At 48.6% G+C, this 27,833-nt stretch overlaps 1 protein-coding gene across 3 annotated transcripts in view; it reads right to left on the reverse strand.

Annotated features, from left to right (window-relative positions):
• The window catches only part of CCT5 (chaperonin containing TCP1 subunit 5), a 135,600-nt gene that overhangs the window by 3,168 nt on the left and 104,599 nt on the right, over nt 1-27,833 (reverse strand). For all 3 annotated transcript variants that reach the window (XM_078687618.1, XM_078687620.1, XM_078687619.1), the window contains exon 11: nt 25,360-25,540. In XM_078687618.1, coding sequence (XP_078543744.1) covers nt 25,360-25,540 — 181 coding nt within the window. The remainder of the gene's footprint in view (nt 1-25,359; nt 25,541-27,833) is intronic.

The following is a 27,833-nucleotide window of genomic DNA, read 5'->3' on the forward strand; positions in this document are numbered from 1 at the left end:
AAAGCTGTTCGACCAGTTGATCCATAACGCATTCCCCAGCATCCCCGGCTGGTAGTACCTGGAGGCGAAGTCTCGGCATTTGCTGTTTTCGGAGGTGGCGAACAGGTCTACGTCTGGAGTTCCCCACCTTGCGAAGACTTCTCCTAGTACTTAGTCGTTTATGACCCATTCGTGGTTCTCCTGAATCAGTCTGCTCAGTTAGTCTGCCTGAACATTCGGCACACCTGGCAGATGGGTGGCCGTAATCGTCAGTCCTCGGGCTAGAAGCCAGTGCCAGATCGCCTGCGCCTCCTGCGACAAGAGTGCGGGATCTCGAGCCCCCCTGCTTGTTGAGGTAATACATCGTGGTCGTATTGTCCGTCTGTACAAGCAGAGAGTTGGTCTGGAAGGACGGGTGAAAAGCCTTCAGCGCCAAGTGAACAGCTCTGAGTTCCAGGAAATTGATGTGGTACGTGGACTCCGTCGGGGACCACGTCCCTTGAATCTGTAAGTCTCCGGAGTGCGCTCCCCATCCCTGGAGAGAAGCATCCGTCACGATAGTCTGTGTGGGAATGTCCTTGTGGAAGGGAACCCCTCTCAGGAGATTCTCCGCTGAACACCACCACTTCAGAGACTGAAGAGCATGCAGAGACAGTCGTATCTTGTCGTCCCAAGATCCTCTCCTCTGGTCCCACTGATCCTCCAAGCACTCCTGCAGCGGTCTCATGTGCAGTCGCGCATGTGGCGTCAGGAAGATGCAAGAGGCCATCGATCCCAGTAGAGAAGACACCTTCCGCACTGTCGTAGATGGAGTGGTCATGAGAGCCTGAGCCTTCCGAAGGAGTGATAATCGTCGCTCCTCCGAAGGAGACACGCTTGCTGACAGCGTATTGATGGAGGCTCCCAAGTACTGAATGCACTGGACCGGAGTCGGGACAGACTTGGACATGTTGATGTGCAACCCCAGCTTGTTCAAGAGAACGCACGTCTTCTGGAAGTGCGCTTGAGCTTCCGAGAAGGAGGCCTTGATCAACCAGTCGTCCAGGTACGGGTAGACAAACAGCTTGTTCTTCCGCAGGTGTGCCGCTACCACTGCCATGCACTTCGAGAACGTCCTGGGCGCAGACTTCAGCCCGAACGGAAGTACCGTGTACTGATAGTGATTGGTGCCGACTTGAAATCGCAGGAACTTTGTGTTTGTGTGCAATGGGCACATGGAAGTATGCATTCTGTAGGTCTATGGCACACAGCCAGTCTCCCTGTTGCAACTGAGGATAAATCTGATGCAACGACAGCATGCGAAACTTTTCTCTGCGAATCCACTTGTTTGCCTGTCGCAAGTCTAGAATGGGTCTGAACTCGTTCTTGTCCTTCTTGCGGACCAGGAAGAACCGGGAGTACAGACCTCTTCCTCTTTGAGACAGAGGTACGACTTCTATCGCCCTTTTCCTTAACAGGATATCGGCCTCCGCCTGGAGCTCGCGCAGCTTATACTGCGAGCTGACCGGAGGAATCGATTGAAGAGGGCTGGTGAACCGAAGACTGTATCCTTTGCAAACAATATTCAGCACCCACTTGTCCCGAGTAATTTTTCTCCACTCTGCCAGAAAAAATTGAACGCTTCCCCCCACCGGAGCGAGTAACGGATGAAGGGGAAGTAACCGCTCAAGGTCGAGCCTTTGTTCACGGTAGAGGACTGCTGTCCACCTCTACCCCTCTGGCGTTTTTGAAAGGGTCTCCGGAACTGCTGCTGTTGTTGCTGCTGCTGCTGCTGTTGTCCCGAAGATTGTCCTCGTCCTTTCCCCTGCGAACCGAACCGTCGTTGGAACGGGCGGTAGGGCTTCTTGTCTTTGGGCTTCTCCAGGCCCACAGCCGTCAGGGTCTCAGCCTCAGCCTTCATGCGGGCCATTTCATCGTCTGCATGTTTTCCGAATAGTGTTTCACTGGAAAAAGGCAGATTGGCCACCCGCTGCTGCGCCTCAGGCTTGAGTGACGTAAGTCTGAGCCAAGCATGGCGGCACTAGTTGACCCCGTGACAGTAACCATGTGCCGCCAACAGCGAGATATCCGCAGCGGCGCTGATGGCCTGGTTCGAAACCAGCATCCCTTCCTTAACAATTTCTTGGAAGTCCTCCCTCCTGTCACGTGGCAGAAGGTTCGCGAACTGTTCCAGGGAATCCCACAGCGCACGTCCGTACCGCCCCAGCAATGCCGAATCGCTGGAGGCCTTCATAGTAGTGGAAGAAGTCCCACAAGCCTTCCTTCCAGCCGAATCAATCCAGCGGCTTTCTTTATCCGGTGGCACGGTGGAGGACGGGGAGGTAGAATGCAACTTCCTGGCCGCCGTCACTATCACGGAATCGGGCACTGGGTCTATTCGCAGGAAGGCCGGGTCCGAATCCGGTGCCCTGTACTTCTTCAGAAGTCGGGAGGGAGCAGCCTTCACCACAGCAGGCGTAAGGAACAGCTCCTCCGCAGGTTCGACCAGTCCTGGCACCAATGGCAGCAGAGGGCGAGACAGGTGCTTCTTGTGAAGAGTCTCGAATATCACGGACGTCGTAGGTGTAGGAGCCGTCACCGTGATACCCAACTTCGCAGCCCCCCTCAGGAGAACCTTCTGGAACGTGCGGATGTCGTCTACCGGAGACACCCTAGTCTCCGGGGAGTCCGATAAGGTAGGTGAATAGGAGCGAGTCCTAGAGGAGTCCGTACGGGACCTCGATCTTCGCCTCCTATGGCGATGCCTAGAACTAGTGGAGGACCTGTGTCTACTCCTTGATCTTCCTCTCCGTCCAGAGCGCGACCGTGATCTCCTAGGTCTGGGACGCTCTGCCGGCTTCCCGGGGGCTTGCGTCTTGGGCTTGGACGGGACCTGAGGCTTAGGAGTCCCTTTGGGAGGGGTGGGAAGCCTGGGCAACGAGACCGACCTCGGTGCAACCGGGGGCGGCTTGTCTGGCACGAGGCCGCGGCACCGGTGGAAGCGGAGGCAGAGGAGGTAACGGAGGAGGGGTCGGAGCCCTCGGAGGGAGACCCCTCGGCAACGGAGGCGTAACAGTCTTCTTCGGAGTATACACCTCGGAGTACACCGATCCCGGTGACCCGCCTTCCTTTCCAGATCCGGACTGTGGAGAGCCCCCCACAGCATCAGGCCTCTCACCACGATTCCTCGACGTCGAAGAACGGTGACCAGACGGCGAGCGTAGGCCCCTCGACGTTGAGTGCCTCTTCGGCGTCGACCGCCTTCCATGCCTCGACGTCGACCTCTTGCGCCTCAACGACCTCTTGCGCCTCGATGACTACCTCGACGGCGACCTCGACGGCGACCTCTTCCGCCTCGACGGGGACCTCTTCCGCCTCGACGGCGACCTCGACAACGAGGATCCCCTCGACGACGATCGCTTCCTCTTCGTCGACGGCGGTGTCGCCTCGACGGCGAGCGCCGACGCCGGAGCCGTCGATCACTCGACGACGAAACAGTCACAGGATTCGACGGCGGCCTGTGTAACTTCCTCGATGTCGACCGTCGAGGTTTCCTCGACCCAGAGCCCTGGGGAGATGGGGAACAGACCGTGGTCATCCCTCTCGACGTCGTGGTCAGTGCCACCGACAGATTGAGAATGGTGACGTTTTCTTCCTGCCCCTGGGGCGCCCCCCAGAGGCCTCAGCATGGGCAGAAGAAGCCCCTCCAGACCCACCTTGCGCCTTCAGCCTTCTTTCCTCAAGGCCCTGAAGCCTGATCTTCTGTCTTTCCTTCAGGGTCCTGCCAGAGAAGCCTTGACAAATCCCACACTTTTCAGGGGTGCGGGAAGAGGGAAGAGGGAAGGCAGAGGATACACACCTCTTGGGAGTCTGATTTTGCCTTCTTCCTGGAGCACTCCGGGCATTTGTCAAATAATGCAGGCATATTTGACATCAAAAAGGAGCAAAAACCAAGAAGAACAGCACAAAAGTACTTTAGAAGCATTCAAATCGAAATTATAGTGAAAAAACACCAATAAACCCTTGAAAAGGGAGAGCTCAATGCTCCAGGGTCCTGCTTGCAAGAGCCGGAAAAAAGAACTGAAAGTAACTGGGACCTGCAGTGCATTCTGGGATACTGTGAAGTTCTGGAAGGTTCTCTTAAAGGCACAGTATCCTATTCTGAGCCACATAATGGCAGCCTATGGGGCTTGTCTGTCCAGGTTCTCCTCTCTATCATTCCAGAGGGTGTTTGCTGTTAAAGCAAGGGAAATCTGTACAGGATTTGCTGTTTTGTGGATTTTGTGGTGGAATTTCTAGTTGAAGTACTGGACAGTGTAGCCTTTATAGGCTGCATTATCTGTCTTTAAATTCTCTCTTAAGTGTCTGTGCAGTTCTGCATTTTTTCGACACTAAGATTATTTTTGATTGCTCCGGGGTCCACGCACATGGCCGGGACTATTCACTAGATTATGACTACACACAGATCCCCTACTACAGAAGCCTTTCTTGTACACACTCATACAAGGCAGGACCACGCTCAATGACTAACTTCAGGCAATGTTTACAAAAATATTAGTAATTTATTTTAAGAACCAAGTGGAACTCAGTTACAGTTAAGTAGACTTTTAAGAAATGCAATACTTTCAATATACAGTTGGCAAATGTTTGTTTAAGCATTAAAAATACCTTTACATGGTGAATGAAATACTTTTTAATGTCAAAGAGATTTGTATTATTCTCAGAATCAACACTTCGTGCAATACAGAGATAAACCAATGCAATCCTATGAGAGGAAAGACAGGTAAGTAATTTTCAGGCAGACGCTCTACTTTCTACTTACAAGTTCAGTCTTCAGAGGAATTGACCAATACCAGTTAAGGGTTGGAGGTTCGGGGGGGATGCAGGGGCGGGTGGTGGTGGGGTCCGGGGCACCTCGAAGGGGCACTGGATGCAGGTAAGTACCTGTGTTTCAGGGACTCAGGCCCTGGAGGTTGTCAGCACTAAAGGGGCCCAACAAAGCTGCAATACAAGGGGCACAGGGACTGCAGGGCATAGGGTGCGTCAGGTGCCCTATAGAAATTAATGGATATGCTCGGTTGGAGAAAATTACTGCAGGCTCTGACCAGAAGACTGGCTTAAGAAATCCAACCACTGGAGAGGTAAGTTTGATAGCGAAGGGATGCCGGGACACTGGGCTGGGTACCCCAAAGCCTGGGTGTTTCCAGTGCAGGGGGGGATCTTTAGACATCTGGTTTCTCTCATCTGATTCGGTCGAGAGTACCATTCAAGATGAGGCTGCAGGCATTGTGGGGAAGTTCAGGAGAGGTAGTCCAACACAGGATCCCAGGTCAGGATCGCCGGTGAGACGTCACTGGATCATTCAGTCACCTGGACTAAGGCCATGGGCGACAGGTGCAGAGTGGTGGAAGTGTTGCAGATACACCTGAATCCAGTGTCTTTAGGGTGGTTTCTTTCTGGACAAATCCAGTGTCCACAGGAGAAAATCCAGTGTCCACAGGAAAAAAAGATGTTGTTGTTCAAGGCAGCTCAGACCTCTAGGGTTTCTGGCTGCGGGACACGCTTGTTTCTGCGAGCAGTGTGCTTTAAGCAGCAGACGGGCAGGTACGGCTCGAGCCAAGTCAGCAGTCTTCCTCCTTCGCTGCAGCACGGCTCTTTGGTCCATTTTGGGCCTAGAATCTGAGGAACAAGGTTCCGGAGGGCCCTTAAATAATAAAATGTAAGGGTATTACTGCGGCTGGATGGAATTATCCAATGGTTACTGTCCCTTACGGTGACTACATTCTTTAGGTGCCCCTTCTATTTGGGGTAAGTTGTACATACGCATTCCTATTGGGCCTAATTCTCCAAACCAAGATGGAGAATTTTGACAAGAGGGGTTTCACCTTGGCCCCTGGCCACGCCAAGGTATACACTCCTACTCTGCTTAAAACATTCCCCAAGACCACTACAAACTGAGTAGCTCAGGTGTTAAACTGAATATCACCTCTAACTTGGGAGATGTAGGGACAGACAATGATGGCAAACTAAATCCTGAGATACGGACTGATGGGTCTAGTGGGACAGAAGGATAAAAGGGGAACCCTGTTTATCACCCTGGGAGGCTGAGAAATTTCATGGAGAGAATCATGCCTAACCATATTCTCTTGCGAACATCAGGTTTGAACAGAGAAATACTTATTTGTCAAGCCACTTAGCAAAGTACAAGGTTCAGGCAAAGCTTCTTTAGGATTATTCAAACAGTCCAAAATATGCGACAGTCTTGATTAATGAGAGTTAACCTTGAAAAGATAGGTTCCATTTTGGTGTTAAACAAGCCATTGATCGCTTTGTTAAACTCAAGTACGCATCAACCAGGAACCCTCCTGTGTGGGAGGGGCATGGCATTGGCTCTGTTTGTGCCACACTAGTGTGACAGGACCCCTGTTTGGGCGCTGCTGCCCGTTTCCTGTGCTTATTCTTAGAGCTTAAGCTTGGCTGGGTGAGACTGTAGGTAAGTTTGACACAAGTGGGAGGAAAACAACTTGGGCCACAGGGAGCGGTCCTACAACCTCTTCTTCTTCGATTGGACCGGGGTCTTAGCAGAGTTTTGCTAAATGGGATCGGCTGCCGGCGCACAAGGAGCTTCACAGCACGCTCCTGCAAGGCCTTCGGAGCCTTGGTCCAACAATCCGAGCACGACTTCGAGTAACATCGAGCTTGAGATAACGAAGTCAGACGAGGTGGGGGATTGGTAACCCACATGGCAGTGACAGGCACCACACTATTTACACAAACTGGTCTTCCTCAAAGATATCCCTCGACATAATGGAAGAATTCTTGAAGTCAACAAAAAGTCAGAAAAAAACTGTCAAAAAGTGACAAGGGGGGAGCTCTTCCTGATCGGCGCTTAACTGGCGTGGAAAAAAACCAGATCTGACGTCCGCACGCCTGGATGGTGCCTATATACGTGATTGAAGTCATAACCTATGCCGTGGAGCCAAATGGAGCCACCTGACGGAGTGCCCATGGGGTATTGTTCACGCAAAAAGTTTCCAGATCCAGCCTCATGCCTGGTAAATTCGAAGGTAAGAAATCTGCTGCTAGAAGTCTATCGGATACCACAAATACTTACCTGCGACTAGCACCTCTTGTGGGTGCCCCCAGTCTTTCTGACTAACATTGGGCCCAGTGACCTCTGCACCCAGCCGCCCCAGTGCCCCTGGTGGTGCAGTACCTACCTTGATCTGACCCTTTCCCAGTGCTGGCCCAAACCCCCGAAGACTGGATGCGAGTCTAGAAGTAACTTGAAAATGCATATAACTGTTTTCCTCCAATAGGAAGTTATTGCATTTCTTTTTGTTTATTTATTCAAAGTTTTATATAGCGCGAACAAGATCCTTACAGATATCAGAGCGCTTCACAAAGACAGGGTAGGGGCAGTAGGAATGAACACAGGTAATGGGAGCAGTGTAGTAGTCACTAACCTGATAGGATAATAATAACATGCATAAAACATATCAATATACAATCAGGTAAACAAGTAATATAAGACGGCACAAGTCATTGATCCCACTACAGAGGTGTTCAGGTACACCTTGGGTGTGTGGAAGGCTTATACCAATGTTTTAGTATAGAGAGAGCACTGAGTGGGGGCATCGGGAGAGTGAATCAGTGAACCAACGTGTATCATATATTGGTCAGTAGTAAGAAAGTAGCGTAGTAGTGTCCCCATCAAGTAGAAGTATAGTGCCAAAGGACAAGGTGAGCATTGATACAAAGCAATGCAGGGTCTCTGATCCAGCACCTATAAGGTTCAGGAGATCTTGGCCAGAAGGATGGTTTTCACCTCTTTCTTGAAGAGTGCAGTGGAGGAGATACGCCTGGTTTCAGGAGGGAGCGCATTCCAGATCCTGGGTGCCATTCCTGAGAAGGAGCGCTTGTATGTTTTCTCTTTCCGGAATCTACGAGGTTTCAGGAGTAGATTTTTTGAACTTCTATTGGCTCTCGAACCTCCTGATATAGACAACTTTTGAGCGAGGTAGTTGGGTGCATTGTGGTGCACGGCCGCGTGTGTCATAACTGCAATTTTTAGCTGTATTCTGGCTTCAAAAGGCAGCCATTTTAGGGACTTTAAGTCTGGGGATATATGTGAATGTTTTCTTGAGCCAGTAATGAGTCTCGCGGCAGCGTTCAGGGAGGCTCTTAAGGGTGCTGTTGTGGATAGCGAGAGTCCGCTGAGGGCCACAGTTCCGTAGTCTATTCGAGGGAGGACTAATGCTTGTACAGCAGTTTGGAAGTCTTCAGCAGGGAGGAAGGGTTTAATTTTCCTCAGTGTGTTGATTTGGAAATTAGCTGCTTTTGTGGCTTTGCTGACGTGCTGCTGCATGTTGAGCTTGGCGTCGAGTGTGATGCCTAGGGATTTCGCTGAGTCCACGATGGTGGGTTGGACATTGAGTGCTGTTAGGTTATTGAGCCATGTTTGCGTGGTGGAAGTTTTCGCCGGGGGTGAGATGAGTAGGAACTCAGTTTTTAGAGCATTTAGTTTGAGGTGATTATCGGCTAGCCAAGATTGAGTGTTAATAAGCGTGGAATTCAGAGGTTTGATATCTTACGGGGATTAAGCTTTAGGTAAAGTTGTGTGTCGTCGGCGTACATATGGAATTGGACATTGGAAGCTTGGAGCAAGGTGGCGAGCGGTTCCATGACGAGGTTGAACAATGTGGGGGAGAGGGAGGATCCTTGTGGAACACCTAGATCTGCAGGCACAGGTGAAGATAGCACATTGTCGATCTTGAACTTCTGAGACCGGTTGTGAAGGAAGGACGAAAACCATTTGAGAACAGTTCCCGATAGACCCATTCTAGTGCTTAGCAGCTCCAGCAAGTTCTCATGTTTGACCGTGTCAAATGCTGACGAGAGGTCAAGAAGGATGAGGAGGCAGGACTCATTGCGATCAAGAATTGAGGGCGTCATCAATTATGTGTGTCATAGCTGTTTCCGTGCTATGTTTTGCTCGGAAGCCTGATTGATGAGAGTTGAGGAGGTCAAATTGGTCAATGTGTTTTGTGAGTTGGACACATTTCTCCAGCAGTTTGGCCAGGGTGGGGATATTGGTGATGGGCCGGTAATTGTTTAGGTCAGACGGATCAGCTGTAGGTTTCTTGAGTATAGGCGTGACTTGCCCCACCTTGAGGGAGTCTGGAATGAGGCCTTGTTGCAGGGAGCAGTTGATGATTTTGGTCCAGAGAGGGAGGAGCAAGGGGATGAAGTCTTTTACAGCATTAGCAGGTAGAGGGTCTGTGAGGTGATTAGAGGGCTTCAAGGTGCAGAGCAGTTTGTGTATTGTTTCTTCCGAGTAGGTATCGAAGTACAGCCAAGATGCCTTGTTTTTAGGTTGAGTGTTAGCCATTCTGGTGTGGTTGGGGAATCGGCTTACATCCATGATGAGGTCATTTCTTATGTTGTCAGTCTTTAGCTTAAAGAAGGCAGAGAAGGCTTCACAGTGTGGGGTGACGCTTGTTGTGTTTGATTGTAAGGGTTGTGTCTTTGTTTGGGTCTTGATTAGTTCGAACAGTTTTCTTGGCCTGTTTTTTGCTTGGTCCAACTGGCGGCTGAAGAAGTCCAACTTTGTGCGCTTTATTTTCCTGAAGTAGGCATTTCTCTTGTTCTTAAGCCTTTTGAGGTGCAGTGCTGAAGGGTCCGATCTCCAGGTGCGCTCTGCCATTCGCATAGTACGCCTGTCGTCATTGAGTCTATCGTCATACCAGGGGTTAGAAATTTTGGTGGAGACTCTTCAGTTGCAGTGGGGCGACTTCATTGACTATTGTATTCATAGATTCAAGGTAGTGGTCAGTCAGTGATTGAACATCCGAGGCACCTGAAGGGGGAAGGAGGAGATTGCCAATGTGGGGAGGCAGGGTAGAGGGGTTAAGATTCTTCATGTCCCTTTTCCATGTTTTGGATTTGATTGGTTGAGCCGGGTTAGGTTTAACTTTTTCATTGATAAAGAAGGTGATAATGTGGTGATCTGACCAGTCGCAGGGTAGAATCGCCTCCAGTTGTGTAGAGTTCTCTTTGGCAATGATGAGATCAAGTATCGAGCCTTTGTCGTGTGTTGGTCTATCGCATATTTGGGTGAGGTCAAGCGCATTAAGGAAAGTTTTGAGACTATTCACCACTGTGTCTTTCTGATCGTTCCAGTGGAGATTGAAGTCACCCAGGTAGACTTGGGTGGTCTGCCGACCGGCATTGGAAGTGATCATGTCCATGAGTTGTTGGGTGAATATGAGATTGTCACCAGGCGGGTGATAGATGAGATGTAAAGCACAAACTTGTTTGCCCTCGCTGGTGATGTCAAGGCAGAGGAGTTCACAGGAGGAAAGGGAGGGGGAGGTGACTTTAGTAACGGAGAGGTTGCTCCTAAAAATGCATGCAATTCCCCCGCCCGTCTTGTCTGGAGACCTGTATAGCCTAATGATGCGATAGTTGGGGGGACTAGTATGTCCATAATCGGGGTAGAGGCTTCAGTAAGCCAAGTTTCTGTTAGAATGGCTAGGTCCAGATCCCTAGCTGAGACGAGATCAGCGATGTCGGAGGAGTGTCTCTGGGCCGATCTGCAGTTGAGTAGGATGCCTTTGAGTTTGGGAGAGAGAAGGGTGGTCGAGCTTTCTAGAGTGATGGGAACTTTTCTGAGGTTGTTAGGGACGGAACCTCTGTTGAGTGTTGGGAGCCTCAGAGGGTTTGTAAGAATTGTGGGTATGGGGATGTGTGTGTTGGATATGTGTTTTACCGGACCTGGGCCATAAGAGCGTAGGAGAGAGCATAGGTCGCGGTCCGACAATGGGTTGAGGACACGACGGGGGCGGTGGGAGTTATTGCGAACGGGGATAGTCGGCCAGCGCGGGTGTCGGAGGCGAGGGTATGTAGGGCGGGTGCGTCGTTTGTAGGGTAGAGGGATGAAGGGAGGTAGACTGGGCTGTGATGAGAGAAGGTCTTTGATTGCGTGGACATCTTTTTTGATTTGTAGAATATCCTCTTTGACTTATTGGAGGGTGGATAAAGTCAGGCCAGGAGGTGCATTGGGGATGGCGTTGGAGGTGAGAGCCATTGGTGAATGGTTGTGTAGGGAGCTGGGAAGCGGGCAGGGTATCGAAGGGGGGGATATACTAGCGTTGTTGGAAGGTTCTGCGGTGCTAATGAGTGGGATGGCCTTCAAAGTGTGGGCGTGTTTGTGGGCGAGGGGTGTGGGTGAAGTAGGTGAAGTAGGCGGTGGGTGGGAGGCATAGGTAGTGACGTCAGTGGGAGACGGTGCCGGTGAATAGAAGAGTGAGTGAAGGCTGAAGACAGTGGGGGAGACAGGAGGGTAGTGAGGGCTGAGAATAGGAGGAGGGAGAGAGGGGGATGCGAAGGTAAAGGAGACGGTATGTTCTGTATCTTTTGTTGGGAGGGTGAGAGTGTTGTGGGTGGGAGTGGGGAGGGAGCTGGGGAGGGAGAGGTGTCCGCCGTGGGGGGGATGGGTGGATAAACTCCGAATGGTGGTGTGTTCAGATGGTGGCGTGTTGTGGGTGAGAGTTGTTGTGTCAGGTGTGAGAGACGCGTGGGTGGGAGTGGGGAGGGGGCTGGGGAGGGGCGGGGTCTGCCGTGGGGGGGATGGGAGGGGGGGGGTGGATAAACTCCGAGCGGTAGTGTGTTCAGATGGTGGCGTGATGTGGGTGGGAGTTATGTCAGGGGGGAGAGGGATGGAGGGAGTATGAGTGGGGATATGAGGGGTCATGTTAGAGGGGCGGCTAGTATATGAGGTGGGGAGATTTGTGACTGTCCTAGGGGAGTGTGGGGCGTTAACAGCAGGTGGGCCATTTACTGGGGTGCTGGGGGTAGAGGTGTTGTAGGTGGAGGCTGCGACGTCAGGGGTGATAGTGCTGGTGGATTTTTGGGTGGGGGTCCTCAGCTTGGAAAGGTGCTCTTTGAACTTGGGGAACAGGTTGTCTAGTAGTTCCAGGTTCTTGTCCGTAGATTGAATTAGGACAATCCCGTTATTATAGATAGTAATGGTAGTCCTGCCAGGGAAGAGGTGGGAAGGTGTGATAGAGAGAGTTAGTCAAACAAGTTAGAATAAAAACTAAAGAAGGAGCACGTGAATAAGTGATGAAAGAAAAAAAGGAGAAGAAAAAATCAGTGATTTTTTTATAAAACCCTCACTCACCCAACTATTGGGTGACATGCTTCATCATCGGGTTGTTCACCGGGTATGCCAAGTGCATGCCCGGTGTGCTGCTACACCTGCAACTGCAGTGGAGCTGGTGACTAAGATAAAAGCAGTGCAAAAAGTGATAGTGAAGATTCAAGTGTAAGGCTAAAAAAGTGCGTGTTCCAACCAATACCCAATTTTAATAAGGGTTGAAGCATACACACTGGTTAAAAAGATTAGGCGGACAGGTTTGACCGTGAATTTGAGTCAAAAAGTCCTGTTGTTTAGATCATATGGTCAACATGTTTCTGCTCATCATGGCCACTTTAGCCGAGCATTCTTCAGGACCAAGCTTTGACACTGGGCGGTATACGCACGCTAAGGCGTACCCTAACCTCAGTGTACTGTGAAAAGCGTAAACTCACGGTTGTTTACCGGACTATCCTGAAATTACCAGGATGTTGTAATCTGTGGGATAAGGAGACAAAGAAACAAGACCAAACAAATAATCATGAACATGAAAGAAATGCATGGGTTCCTATGTCCACCACAAATTATCTCATCATACATCACCACATTATGTGCTCATCAAGAGTCTCTCTCTCTTTTTTGAAATTATTTCAAGTGGGGTTGGTTTGATTATTTTGGTTGGGTTACAAAGGGGAGTACCCTCTTCACTCTCACAAACCAACCGCTTTGTAGTGCGTCGGCAAAAACGCTTACTACAACTGTGTCTGTAACATTATTTAAACACAGTGTAATTAGATAAAATACCACGATCATCACACTCGGTTTTCAGAGAATTTGTGCAAAAACTAAAAGCTATATACAAATTAAAATCACACGACTCACACCGGAGACCTGGGGGAATTCGCGGAGGAAAAGGGACAGAAAACTGTTTATAATTACGTGAAAGTTCAGTTAACTTCACTTCTTAGGTCGGTGGGGCGGGTTTTCTACACTCCGGAAAAAGCTGACAATAAAAAGAAATGACCGGCGTTGTTATGAGCCGAAGTATGCCTCTGTCAACAGATAACTGATAAAGTTTTCATGACTCGATAGAGGTGTTTACTTCCCCTTTAAATTTTGTGGTAAACAAACACACACGTCTGACGTCATTCTCGGACGCTGCTGCTGATTAGACGAAATGGTCACGTGTGCCACGCACCGCAATAATTCACCGGTCAGGATTCCGCTTCCGCTACTATTCAGGCGGTGGCAGAGCCTTGTAGAGGTTGAAATGCGGGGAGTCTTCGGAATGCAGGTCAGTGGAAAACTCATATCATCTTAGCTAACCCCGACCTACTCTACAGATTTAGACGGCTCATAACAACGCCGGTCATTTCTTTTTATTGTCAGCTTTTTCCGGAGTGAAGAAAACCCGCCCCACCGACCTAAGAAGTGAAGTTAACTGAACTTTCACGTAATTATAAACAGTTTTCTGTCCCTTTTCCTCCGCGAATTCCCCCAGGTCTCCGGTGTGAGTCGTGTGATTTTAATTTGTATATAGCTTTTAGTTTTTGCACAAATTCTCTGAAAACCGAGTGTGATGATCGTGGTATTTTATCTAATTACACTGTGTTTAAATAATGTTACAGACACAGTTGTAGTAAGCGTTTTTGCCGACGCACTACAAAGCGGTTGGTTTGTGAGAGTGAAGAGGGTACTCCCCTTTGTAACCCAACCAAAATAATCAAACCAACCCCACTTGAAATAATTTCAAAAAAGAGAGAGAGACTCTTGATGAGCACATAATGTGGTGATGTATGATGAGATAATTTGTGGTGGACATAGGAACCCATGCATTTCTTTCATGTTCATGATTATTTGTTTGGTCTTGTTTCTTTGTCTCCTTATCCCACAGATTACAACATCCTGGTAATTTCAGGATAGTCCGGTAAACAACCGTGAGTTTACGCTTTTCACAGTACACTGAGGTTAGGGTACGCCTTAGCGTGCGTATACCGCCCAGTGTCAAAGTTTGGTCCTGAAGAATGCTCGGCTAAAGTGGCCATGATGAGCAGAAACATGTTGACCATATGATCTAAAAAACAGGACTTTTTGACTCAAATTCACGGTCAAACCTGTCCGCCTAATCTTTTTAACCAGTGTGTATGCTTCAACCCTTATTAAAATTGGGTATTGGTTGGAACACGCACTTTAGCCTTACACTTGAATCTTCACTATCACTTTTTGCACTGCTTTTATCTTAGTCACCAGCTCCACTGCAGTTGCAGGTGTAGCAGCACACCGGGCATGCACTTGGCATACCCGGTGAACAACCCGATGATGAAGCATGTCACCCAATAGTTGGGTGAGTGAGGGTTTTATAAAAAAAATCACTGATTTTTTCTTCTCCTTTTTTTCTTTCATCACTTATTCACGTGCTCCTTCTTTAGTTTTTATTCTAACTTGTTTGAGTCACTCCTCTGTTGTTTAACTGATATTTTGATTGGGGTATAGGAGTGTCCTTGATCCCTTCCTCTCCTGTTGTTTCTACATAGAGAGAGTTAGGCCATGAGTTGTTTTCCTGGTGGTGGAGACGGTGAGTAGGGATAGGAACGCTTTTCTCCACTGGGCTCTGCGTGCGGTGTGGAAGATGATATCAGTATTCAGGGCTCCATTACCCGGTGAGAAGTAGGTGTCAGCAAAGGGTGTTTCAGGGTGCAACCTCAAGAAGTTATGTTTAAAACGTTTAGTGGCTTTTTTGGAGAGTGTGGAAGGGTAGTTAATTCTAAAAGTGTGCTTGCCGTTGAGCTCCATTTTAGAATGAAGTGATGTTGGGTGTAGGAGATAGTACGACAATAAAAACTGTCAGCCGCTAGTTACAGGGCAAAGGAATGACATTAGTGAGTGACCAAATGTATAAGAGGTAGAAGTCAGTGCAATCCAAAAACAGTGCGTAGGTGCAGCTTACCTAATGTATCCTATATGCGAGGTAGCAGTCAGCTTACACCATGTATAAAATATGAGAGGTAGAACCGGTTAATTGGAATCAAAATTTACACAACAGAATGTAGCAGTGTAGTCTAGGTGTAGAAAGTGGCTGGGTGCAGCTTACATGACTAAACGAGTGAATGAGGTAGTAATAATCAGTGCAACATCGTGAAGTAGCTTGTATCGACGAACCAACAAATAAATGAGGTAGCGAACAGTGAATGGTGAATGATAGGGATGAAGGTGAGATAGGTGTAGCTTACCGCATATACAGTATAAAAATAGGGCTAAGCTACTAATTACTGAATCCGAGGAGGCACAATAGTAATACACATGTGCAAAAACAACTGTCAACCGTAGGTTACATAGCGTAAATGGGACACTAGTGAGTGGCCAAATATCCAATATGTGAGGTAGCAATCGGTTGCCGTCCGGGAGTAAACAGTGAGTAGATGCAGCTTACAGAAATGTACAGGATATATGAGGTAGCAATCAATTAAATGGAACCACCGTGATGCTAGTGAGTGGCCAGAAGTAACCAAAATGTACGGGTAGCATCAGTGTAATCCAGTAGTATAAAGTGAATGGGTGCAGTTTACAACTTAATGAAGTATATGAGGTAGCAATCAGTGCATAATAGGGATAAAAGTGAGATGGGATCAGCTTACAAAATATACACTATGCAAATAGGGATAAAACACTAAATACCTGCTGGAATAAATGCTAAAGATATATGTAAATGTAAATGTACATGTATTTATATAGCGCAAATCACCGACACGGTATCTAAGCGCTTGCTTAGGGAACCAGTCCTGGTATTCCCCTGTGAGATACCCCGGCAGGGTATCCACAAGGTGAAAGCCAGGCATCCCGCCGCGAGGGGCCGTAGTGGAGATTAACCGCATGCGTGCGGTCGATATTCTGCTCCTGCGCTGAGAATCTGTAAAGCCCATTATTCATGACGAGCTGGGCTCGTCATGAGCGTGCGAGGAGGCTACCTCATGACGAGCCCAGCTCGTCATGAGCGTCGAAGGGGTTAAGCAAGCTATTGCCCAGAGTCGCAGAGTGTGACCCCGTGAGTCGAGTAGGCACCGGAACGAATAGTTTTCTTACCTGTCGGTGTAGTTTTGCAGCTTGAAGATCTTTCTGGATTCACTATGCTGTGCATTATTCCGCGGTCTTGTGGTTGGGTCCGGATTCGTAGTCTTTTCTTTGTTTTTTTTTTTTTTTTCTTTTCTCTTTGCCCAGGTGGGCGTCGGCGTCACACCCCCTTTGGGTGTATTTCCGGTGACGTCGGCATGCTTCCTGCGGAAGCTCCCACTCTTGGGCGCCATCTTCGGGTTCTTTTTTTCCGTGTTTCTTTCGTTTCCGAAGTAATGGCAATGTTCATCTTAGTTTGTATTTACCGCTTTGTACTTTCAAAGTCTATTCTTTAGTTAACCACCTCTTCTCTCTCCAGCCTCATCTTTCTGGCGGAGGTGGGTGGGTTCGCTAGTGAATCCAGAAAGATCTTCAAGCTGCAAAACTACACCGACAGGTAAGAAAACTATTCGTTTTGCAGCGTGAATCTTTCTGGATTCACTATGCTGTGCATAGATTTTGTAGCGGTTTCTCATCTCTGTGGCGGCTGGGTGGAAGATGAGCGTTGGGTGTTGAATATGTGCTGTAGCACCTTCTGTCCCACTTGAGCTTCCTTGTTCATTTGTATGTCCACACAGTAGTGCTTCGTGAACGTGTGCACCGAAGCCCATGTTGCCGCCAGGCATATGTCCTCTATGGGTGTGTTAGCCAGGAAGGCGATTGTAGCGCCCTTCTTCCTGGTGGAGTGGGCACGCGTCCCCTCAGCCAGTTCCTGTCCTGCCCGTTTGTGGCAGAGTTGGATTGTTTGTGCGATCCATCGTGCAATGGTCCTTTTGGTTACTTCTTTGCCCATGAAGCTGTTTGCGAAGGACACAAAAAACTGTTTCGTTTTCCTGTGCCCCTTTGTCCTTTCAATGTAGTGCATGACTGCCCTTCTGGCGTCCAGGGTGTGCAGAGCTCTCTCTGCGCTGGTTGTGGGTTTTTGGAAAAAACTCGGTATCTGTATCGACTGGTTCATGTGAAAATTGGATACCACCTTCGGCATGAAGTGTGGGTCAGTCCTCATCACAACTCTATCGTTGTGTATTTGTATGTATGGTTCTTGTAGCGTCAGCGCTTGAAGCTCGCTTACTCTGCGTAAGGACGTTATCGCAACCAGGAAGGCTGTTTTCATAGTTGGCATCTTTAGGGAGGCCTTGTGAAGTGGTTCAAAGGGCTCTTTCATGAGTTCCGTTAGGACTGTGTTCAAGTTCCATGCAGGTGGCGGCACCCGCTTGGGTGGTGCGATCCTTTTCGCTCCTTCTAGGAATCTCTTCACCACCTGTGATGTGAAGAAGCTCCTGCACGTTTCTCCCCTTGTGTAGGCTACTATCGCTGCCAAGTGAACTCTTAACGAGGATGAGCTAAGGTTCTTCTCCAGTAAGTGCGTCAGGTACCTTAGCACTGTGGAGTCCCTCTTCATCTTATTGTGGAGTCTTTCCTGTCTGCACCATATTGTGAATCTTTTCCATTTCGCAACGTAGCACTTTCGAGTGCTGGGCCTTCGTGCCTCCCGAAGTACCCTCAGGGTGCTTTCTGGTAGTCTCAAATGTGCGAACTCTATGTCCTCAGGAGCCACGCTACTAGGCTCATGCTCTCTGGCTCTGGATGCAGTACCTCTCCGTTCTGCATGGACAGTAGATCTTTCCTCCTGCTGAATCTGTGGGGTGCACACTGTGTCATCTCCATGATCTGCGAGTACCAGGTCTGCCTCGCCCACTGCGGTGCGACCAGTATCAGTGTCATGTTGCTCGCTCTGCATTTGCTCAGTACTCTGTGCATCAGTGGTATCGGGGGAAAGGCGTAGGCAAATGTCCTTGACCAATCTATCCATAGGGCATTCCCCAGTGTCCCCTCCTCGGGCTGCCTGGATGCGAAGTTTTGGCATTTTGCATTCTGGCGTGTGGCAAACAGGTCCACCGATGGTGTCCCCCACCTGTCGAACAGGTATCTTGTCTCCTGAGCATTGAGCTCCCACTCGTGGGATGCCGATGTCTGCCTGCTGAGCCAATCGGCTTGTATGTTGTCCTTCCCTGGTAGGTGTATGGCTAGCAGGTCTATCTTGAGAGGGATGGCCCATCTCCATATCTCCTGCGCCAGCGTTGAAAGCGGTGCGGACTGTGTGCCCCCCTGCTTGTTGATGTAGAACATCGCAGTGGTGTTGTCTGTTTGTATCAATACCTTGTGCTTGTACAGTCTTGTTTGAAAGGCCTTCAGTGCAAGGAAGATTGTCTTCAATTCTAAGTAATTGATGTGCTTTGTGGCATCCGTCGGTGTCCACAGTCCCCTCACCTTGAGCTCCTCCATGTGAGCGCCCCATCCCTTCAGGGATGCGTCTGTGGTGATGGTCACTGTTGGCGTTGGGGGCGTTAGAGGCTTTCCCCTTGCTATGTTCTCCATGGTCCACCATGTCATCTCCTTCGGCACTGCGTGCGTTACAACCACTAGATCCTCCCAACTGCCTGTAGCTTGTGACCATTGCTCCTGTAGCCATTCTTGAATGGGTCTCATGTGGAGTCGTACATTCGGTACCAGGTGGATGCATGATGCCATCATCCCCATGATCTTGCTCGCCGTCCTCACTGTCCGAGCTTGTCCCTTCCGGTAGAGGCGAGTTTCCTTCACCAGCGCCCTCGCCCTCTTCTCGCTGGGGAACACCTTGCCCTGTAAGGTGTTGATCTGTGCTCCCAGGAAGATCTTCACTTGTTCCGGCTCCATTGATGATTTCTTCCAATGGATGGAGAACCCCAGGTTTATGAGCGTGCTGGTCACTGTATGTGCGTGCAGCTTGCATTTCTGGTATGAGTTTGCTTTCACCAGCCAGTCGTCCAGGTAAGGGTATACATGTATCCCCTGCCTTCTTAGGTGCGCCGCGACTGCTGCGAGGCACTTTGTGAAAACTCTTGGTGCCGATTTTAGACCGAAGGCCAGTGTCGTGAACTGGTAGTGGCTTTCTCCGACGGTGAACCTGAGCATGTGCTTGTGCTTCCTGTTCATTGGGATGTGCAGGTATGCGTCTTTGAGGTCTATAGTGACCATGAAGTCCCCGGTCTGCAACTGTGGGAGCACCTCTTGCAGGGAGGTCATTTTGAATTTTTGCGTTCTTATGAATCGGTTCACGAACCGTAAATCGAGAATGGGCCTCATTGTCTCGTCTACTTTTGGTACCAGGAAGTATGTTGAGTATACTCCTGTGTTTCTTTCCTTGAAGGGTACCCTTTCTATGGCCTGCTTCCGCAGGAGTTCTTTTGCTTCTTCCTGAAGGCACTGCAGCTGCTTGCTTGCTAGCGGCTTTCTTCTTGGTTTTCTGCTTGTTGGCCTCGCCTCCAACTCTATGCAGTATCCGAATTGGATAATGTTGAGGATCCATTTGTCTGATGTGATTCCTCTCCACTCCTGGAGGTGGAATCTTAATCTCCCTCCCACTGGTGTGCTGTGGTCGTGGGTGTCTAGTTTGTCTTGACCCATCTGTACGTGCTGCCCCCTGGGATCTTTTTTGTGGGTGGGCACACGGATTTTTTCGAAGTCACTTGGAGGTGGGCTGCTGGCCCCCTCTTCTATTTTGTCCTCGTCCATTTCTCCCTCGAAAGGACTGGCCTCTTTGTTGGTACTGCCAGGGCTGTTTCTGATGGCCCTGCTGACCCTGCGAGTCTGCCTGGTGCGTTTGCTGGAAAGCCTGGTGTGAAGTACCTGGCTGGTTTCCGCCTCTTCCGCCGGGCCTCCGTGACGGGGTGCCCCTCTTGTTCCCTCTGAACTGCAATGCTCCCATGGATCTTGCTGTTTCGTTATCCTTCTTAAGTTGGCTGAGTTGCTCATCAACTGTTTGTCCGAAAAGCGTACTGCCGTTGAACGGGGTGTTCAGGATGCTGTGTTGCACCTCCGGTTTGAAACCGGATATACTGAGCCAGGCGTGTCTCCTTTCCGTGACGCCCATCATCATGAGCCTGCTGGCCGTGTCTGCCCCATCCAGAGCCGTCTTTAGGCAAGAATTTGCAGCATTCTTCCCCTCTTCAATTAGCTTTTCGGCTTTCTGCTTGGCATCCTGGGGCAAGTCCTTCACCAACTGTCCCAGTCCCTCCATGATTTGGTACATGTGTCTGTTCACCAGGGCGTTGGAATTAGCCATGCGCCAGTGGGTCGCGGCAATCCGTTCGATCCTTCTGCCCACCAGATCCATCCTTTTGCTCTCCTTATCCGGTGGCGGGCCCGAGGTAGTGGGTACGTTAGCCCTCCTCCTTGCTGTGGCCGTGATAATGGAGTCTGCGGAGACCGTGCCCTGAATGTAGGCCGGGTCCTTTGCGGCATGCTTGTACTTCTTCTCAGTTCTGGGAGTCACTGCCTTGCATGTTGCGGGCTCCCTGAAAGCTTCCTTCCCCTGAGCCAAGACGCTCTCGAGCATCGGGAGGAACTGGCTCCTCGTTTGTGTTGGGAGCAATGTTTCCAGAAGAAAGTCTGCTTTCTGCTTCTCTTCGTCGAGCTTGAGCTTGAAAGCTGCTGCGGCAGATTGTATCACCGCGTTGTAGGCCCCGATGTCGTCCGGCGGCGAGGGCCTCGAGGGGTAGGTGTCGACCACCTCCTCCGGGCTGTCGGTCTCGACATCGATGTAATCCACATCCTGAAGGTCATAGGGCGCCGACTCTGTGTCTGTCCTGCCCTCATCTTCCTCCCCATAGCTGTAGCTCTCGTGGGGATTCTCGTACTCCTCCTGGTCGTCGAACACCTCGACGTCCCGGTCTTGCTCGGTGACTTCTGCGACCTCCTCTTCTTCCTCCTCGACCGCCTCCAGCACTGGTGGCTTGGTCTTGAGAGGGATCGTGAAGGCCTTCATCCTTGCGTCGAAATCTTTTTTCCGCTGCATGAAGTTCTCCATTTCTGCCTCGAGGCGCCTTCTTTTCTTTTCCATCTCGGCCGCGTGTTCCGCGTCGGATGGTTCCGCCGGTCTCTTCGACGGATGGCTCGTCGCCGTGCCTCTCGGAGTCGAAGTTTTCGACGTCGAACCGGATATCGGGTCTCTGGTCGTCGTCGACAGTTTCGGGTCTTTCTCCCTCGTCGATCGATCCTTTTCGGGGACGATTTTCGACGTCTTCTGCTGATCAGCAGCTCTCGGCGCCGGGGACTCCTTCTCTGAGGATCCGCTGGGCCTGGGAGTAGTCGCGGACGCCGCCTTTTTTGGCGTCGGCGCTTTCGGGGTCTTGCCCTCGATTTTCCGAGACTCAGAGTCTCTCGGGTTCTTGGGGGCCGAAGAGTCTCCTACCTTGTCAGAAGTCTTCGTGTAATCGGTCTCTACGACCGTGTAGCAGTCGTCTTCGGCGGCAGCGTTGTCTTCTTCCTCGGAGGACATCCCCAGCTCGTAGAGCGACGGGGTCGGGGCCTTCCCCTGCAGGGTGGCGTGTGCTACCCTCTGCCTCTCTCTCACACGAAGGGTCTTCGGGGTGAAGGCGGAACAGGCGTTGCAGTCTCCGCTTTCGTGGTCCACCGGTAGGCAAAGGTTGCATACCGGGTGCTGGTCTTTCTGCGCGTACTTGTGGTGGCAGTTCCGGCAGAACTTGAACGGCGTGTTGTCCATCCTCGAGCGTCCAGGGCCTCTCTGGTCGCGTGTTCGTCGACGGTCGTCGAAGATCTGGATGGAAAACGCCTTATCTTTGCTTGTCCTTCGTCGGTGAAGTCCCCTGGAGTCTTCAGATGACTTCTCCTCGTCTTTTCTGTATTTTCTTTCTTCTTTCTCCAAAAATGTCTGGAGCCCAAACGGGAACGATCCAGACCCGACCGCGGAAAAAAAGAATCTGAAGATGGCGCCCAAGAGTGGGAGCTTCCGCAGGAAGCATGCCGACGTCACCGGAAATACACCCAAAGGGGGTGTGACGCCGACGCCCACCTGGGCAAAGAGAAAAGAAAAAAAAAAAAAAAACAAAGAAAAGACTACGAATCCGGACCCAACCACAAGACCGCGGAATAATGCACAGCATAGTGAATCCAGAAAGATTCACGCTGCAAAACGAGAATTATCGAGTCCATGGAATTTATGAGCCCGAGACCCGCCGAGGCGGGGAATCGAACCCTGGTCCACGGCCAATCTCAGCTTCCGGGTCTGCCGCCTCTAACCACTGAGCCACGCTTCTCTACTCATACACTCATATACTGGTACCAATATAGGTGCAAACTTAGGTTACAATAGACAAATAAGACTCTAGTGCTCAACCGGTAAAATATGAGAGCAGGTTACATAAAATGTGTAAAATACCATTAAATATATAATACTGCAATAAAAGGCAGACACTTAGTCACACGAAGAATTAGATGCAGCGCTATGTAAAGTCTGTGATGAGTGGGATTGGTATAAATGGCCAGTTCTTAGGTTATGTTCAAATGGTGGGAATGACTAGTCCATGATGGCCGCCAAAGCGGCCGCCAAGTAGGGGGATAGTATCATTAGTCCTCTTTTTGTTTTTGCTGTTTTCAAAGCAGGGAAAGCAGTTTCAGATTCTATTCCGGCTGGCTCGGATCCTGCATTCCAGGGGAGTGTTATCTTTATTCTGGTTATCTTAGTTATCTTAAGTGGTGCTGCTGAGGGGCCTCGTGGACTCAGGCGGTGCAAGAGGGGATTAATTGCAGTTTATGGCCCCGGCCATTTTGAACAAAGATGTTTTGCAAAAACAAAAAGCGAATGGGGCAAAGTAAATACCTTTTCCAGCAAACGAATGGGACAGAGTAAACCTTTTCCAACTTTCGCCTGTTGAGTTAGGCAGCAAAGTTTAGTAGTTGTAATGCTAAGCACAGTTTAACGCATTAGCCGATCAGCCGCTGCAGCCGCCACCTATTCTGCTGTGGAGCCGGCGTCTCTGTTCCTATGTTCCTCTATTTCCTCTATGTCTCAAAAGACCAGCGCAACAGCCCGCGTTTCTGCCGTGGGAAGTTTAAATTACGTAACTGTGCAGGGGCTTTTGGCCCCTCTTCCGATTGTACTTCTGTGCTTTTACAGCAATAGAGAGTCTGAGCGGTCGTACATATCAACATTTGTCCATAAAAAACAAAAATTAGTTTACTCTTTTCAGTAACAGCTTGCAATAAAACATAACTGCGAACAGGGTAGGAAACATTTCCCTCCTCTTATATAAGGAACTGAAGGTTTAAAGATTAGGGGGGCATCGTTCCGTACTACCCTTTCCTGACTGCTTGTTGTCGATCTGCATGCACATGCAATGGAAATGCTCCATGTTAAACCTAGATATATGTCAACATGGGGGGAGGGGGCTAACAATTATATTATGCAACGTACAGGACTATGCCTGCATCGTGTATGGTTGCTCACTATGAGTGTTGTGTCAGAGACTGCAGGCGCCAGTCCGGCACCTATTGAGATATATAGCATCTGAGCCCCAGGGGTTACTTTGCCAAAGGGCACGGAAGTCCGACAGGATTACCACTCCACTGCTATTGCTTGGTTCCTGATGCCTATCACGTCCTCTCGTCGCATCGCTATACTCTCAGCCAGCGCCGAACATAATAATTGGTACTAGGATTTCACTGGGAGAGCCTCTGGTGAATTCCACCGCCTCATGAGCAGGCCGCTTAGCTACTATTAGGCAGAGGTCAATGTAGTGGGATGTCACTGTTTTCTAGACCTCTTGCACTTTATCACTGCATTCAGTGTATCTTTACAGTGGCTCCGTTACTGCTGTTATTGACTATTTAACACCACCCCCTTTTTGAATTTATTAATTGACAGCACAAAGTATTTTCAGTATTACTATAAAGTATTAATTGCCTTTTGAAAAGACTCACACTGTACCTGAAAAGGATTGCTATTTTAAACTGGTACTTACCTGCAACAGAGTTTCTCTTCGTTCTAAAAATAGAAGTAACAAAATATTTTTGTACAAAGAATTGGTCTTGTATTTAGTCTTTGAGTATGTACAACAAATACTTAACATAGCCTTCTGATAAGCTTAACTGCTAAACCACACTACTACAAAAGGGAGTAACCTTCGTAAGACTGTGCACACTATACTTTAGTTTGTTATATACAGAGGCAGCTTCTTACAGAGACCACACCAGAGTTGGTAGGTTTTCAAGGGCACCGCTTAGGTTTCATCTGGGTACAAGTTTCAATAAATCCTACACTGGCATCAGTGTGGGTTTGAAGAGGAGGAGTTTGGCACCAAACACTCCTGTGTTCAGTAAAGCCATCATGGTCCTGGGGGACTAGAGTTGTCAAGTTTACAACCCATGTACTCTATGGCTTCACGGGCACGTACAATATTACAAACAGACTTAAAGAGAGATTGCACACCTAATGGTGATTGGTCCAAAGGTATTTGCATGACCGGGGATTATAGCGGAAAGGTGTCTGTTGCATATGTGTGAACATAGTGGAGGAGAGACCCCTAAAGAAAGCCCTCAAGGGTGAACGTTCATGTGGGCACGAGGTAGACTGAAAACCACCCGCTCGATGCAGGAGTCTAAAAGAACAGAAGTGCAAATGATCTCTCGCTGACCGAGGTTTAGATATATTCCCGGGGAAACGCGAGTAGTAAAACAAAACAAAAAAATGAAGATCTTACACTTAAAATATTCTCAGATCAGAACTCTGGAGGAGTACATTAGTTTAACTGATGTGACGTAAAATGTTAACTAAAAAAATGTATTTGGGGAATTGACCTAAAAGCCTAACTCACCAACATTTGGGCTCTACAGGTGAAGAGGCTGAGTCATGTGCAATATTAAACAAAGTGTCAACAGTTACGGTTATGTAATATTACTACTGCCATATTTACCCTGCCTTTACTGAATTGGTATTTTCGGAAGTATATCTGGACAATGTAACATCACCTGCTCTGTCACGTTTTGAATCATCTCCTAATTTGCATAAACATTGGAACAGACTAAACTGGAGTCATTCTTTAAAACTCCTTATGATGAACTGGTTACTAGCAATGGTTTACAGCTTAGATCAGTCAATATTCCACTTCTGGTTAGATCACAAGCATTACTGAGCCCAGCCCTCTCGGTGATTTAGAAATCCATCTTATGTGCGGCAGTGCAAAAATGCAACTAGGCAAGCTCAGAATTTAATTGTACAGTGTGAAACTTACCATGTTTTCCCAATAAAACAATGCATGGCACAATGATTACATTTTTTGTAGGTATAAGTGGTTAATAGTTAAAGGATGTCTTACCATTGGTGTCCTTCTGTAAGCAGTCAATTCCAAGTGCTGGATTATTTTCTAGCACTTGCTTAGCTCGCACTTCCGTCATGGTTTGGATAGGGCTCATACCACTGTTTTCAGCAAGTGACATGGGAATGACTTCCAAAGCATCAGCAAAAGCCCGCATTGCATACTGCTCTAGCGAGGGACACTAAGAAATAGGTACAAGATTAGATATCCAACATACACTAAACATCTGCTTAAACAATCAAAAACTCTAGTAAAATAAATAAATCTAAACGCTTTGGATTTTTTTTTAGCATAACCACCACATCTGTGCAGCACACCACTGGCAAAAACAAGCAATTAAACTTAAGTGTACACTCAAAATCAGTTAGAGTACTTGTAATAAATCCATAACACAAAACCCATATTTTGTTACTGGTCACATCTATAAAGTGCATTATTTTCTAAACACCATTCAAAGTAGTCATTCAGAATGCTAACCAGGAATGAATCAAGGAAAAGAGAATCAAGGAAAAGAACATTCCAGTAGCATGGTGTGATGTGTCAGTGTTCACTATGTACATTGAGGAATCCAGATTTCCTATTCACCCTCCCTTTTTGCACTCTTGGCTTGTCCCCAAAGGTACGGTCTTAGACACATCACAGAGCTAGTCAGGGTACAGACAAAATGTGTTACTTGCCTGTAACTCATTCTCCAGTATTGTTATCATTCATAGATTCACAGGATTGAATAATCCCAGTCGTCAAAGTTGTAGTCCCACACAGGGCACAAGTCCCAAATAAAGAAGTGGGGGGACGCTCACAGACAGGAAGTGACGTCACGACCGGAAGTGACGTCACGAAAGGCAAAAACCTAGTAGTGGGGGGACGCTCTAACACGTGAAGTGACGGCACGACCGGAAGGGACGTCACGAAAAGGAAAAAACCCTGTTAAATTAGGTATGTGTTTAATAGTTGGTGTAGCGCTTTTGCGCAGGGGGGACGGCGTCCATCCATTGGTTGAATATCTCGGCGTCTATTGGGTACCCTGGCAACGGCGAACCTGGTAGGTGAAGGGGCGTGGTAGCCGGCGTGGTGTCCTGCGGCAGTCCGAGAAACTTCCGATTTCAGCCATCCACCCGCGCGCTCCTATTTTGTAAGGGTGGACGCGGTTTTGATTGTAAATGGTGGAAGGCGTTTTGATTGAGCAGGGTGGACGGCGTCCACCCTGGAAAACCCTCGAAAATAAGTGGGGGGATGCCGTCCAACCCCGTGGTACCCCGACTCGTGCCCTGGTCCCACAGTATATTCTATATCAGTGAAAGTAATCTACACGGTGTAGGAAGCTGGCTCTGTATATACTATTCCAAAGTGAGATATAGTGTGCACAGAGTCGAGAAGAACCCCAAAGGTAGGCAAAGTTAAAGTTATATAGCACCTCACTCTCTATTTGTGGTAGGGTGGTTGAGCAGTTAGGCTTTATCAGAGGACAGTGTTATGCATTTGTTGTACACACTCAGTCAGCAAATGAATTCACAAACTCAAAGACTGAACTTAAGGCCAATTGTTTTTGTATGAAAATATTCTTTTAGTTATTTTATTTCCTAGAACCAAGCAAGCCTGGCACAGGTAAGTGATAATTACTTTGCAGTACATGCAGTTTGTAGCAGTTTGTATGGCAAATGCACTTTGTTTTGACTTCCAGTATTGTTTGTGAAATTCAATGCTTTGTAAATACAGTACATATACTTTGCATAAGATTCAGTAAGATTACAGGTAAATTACTTTTGAGATTACTTTTCTTACACAGAGTAATATACCTGGATACTACTCTGGGACATTTCCAGTGAACAATTAAGTAAAAACTCTTGTTAGTACAATTTAAAAGAATTTCTTTAGATTTTCCAACTCCACACTTGAAACTTTTCCAAGAAAAACAGTCAATGTTATCCTATGGAGGAAAGGAAATGCTACTTATCAGTATGCATCTGTTCTTGGCATGTAGAGCTGCAGAATTGCACACTGTGCATAGATGGCCACCTAGTGTTGGGCCCGGATGTTTGCAGTTTGTTTTTCTTGTAGAGTCTTTGGAAGTCACGGGATAGGTGACTCCTCCCTTGGGTGATACTGTGCATGGGCATCGGCTCCATCCCCAGATTGTTTTTCACCATTAGGGAAGTGATGGAGCTAAGAGATAGTGATGACCATGTGTGTTTGTATCTAATGTCAATAACACTGGAACAGATAAAAGTAGCCGGGGAGGCGGGTGGGCATGTGCAATTCTGCAGCTCTACATGCCAAAAACAGATGCATACTGGTAAGTAGAATTTTCCGTTCGAGGCATATGAGCTGCAGATTGCACACTGTGCATAGATTATATAGCAGTACCCACATTAGCGGCGACCACCTGTATCTGTTGCAGTTGTTTGAAATAGTGTGTTAAGTACAGCTTGGCCTACAGTAGCTTGTTTTGTTTGCACATCTACACAATAGTGTTT

The sequence above is a fragment of the Lissotriton helveticus genome, chromosome 4_1 (genome assembly GCF_964261635.1).
Source record: "Lissotriton helveticus chromosome 4_1, aLisHel1.1, whole genome shotgun sequence".
NCBI lineage: Eukaryota > Metazoa > Chordata > Amphibia > Caudata > Salamandridae > Lissotriton > Lissotriton helveticus.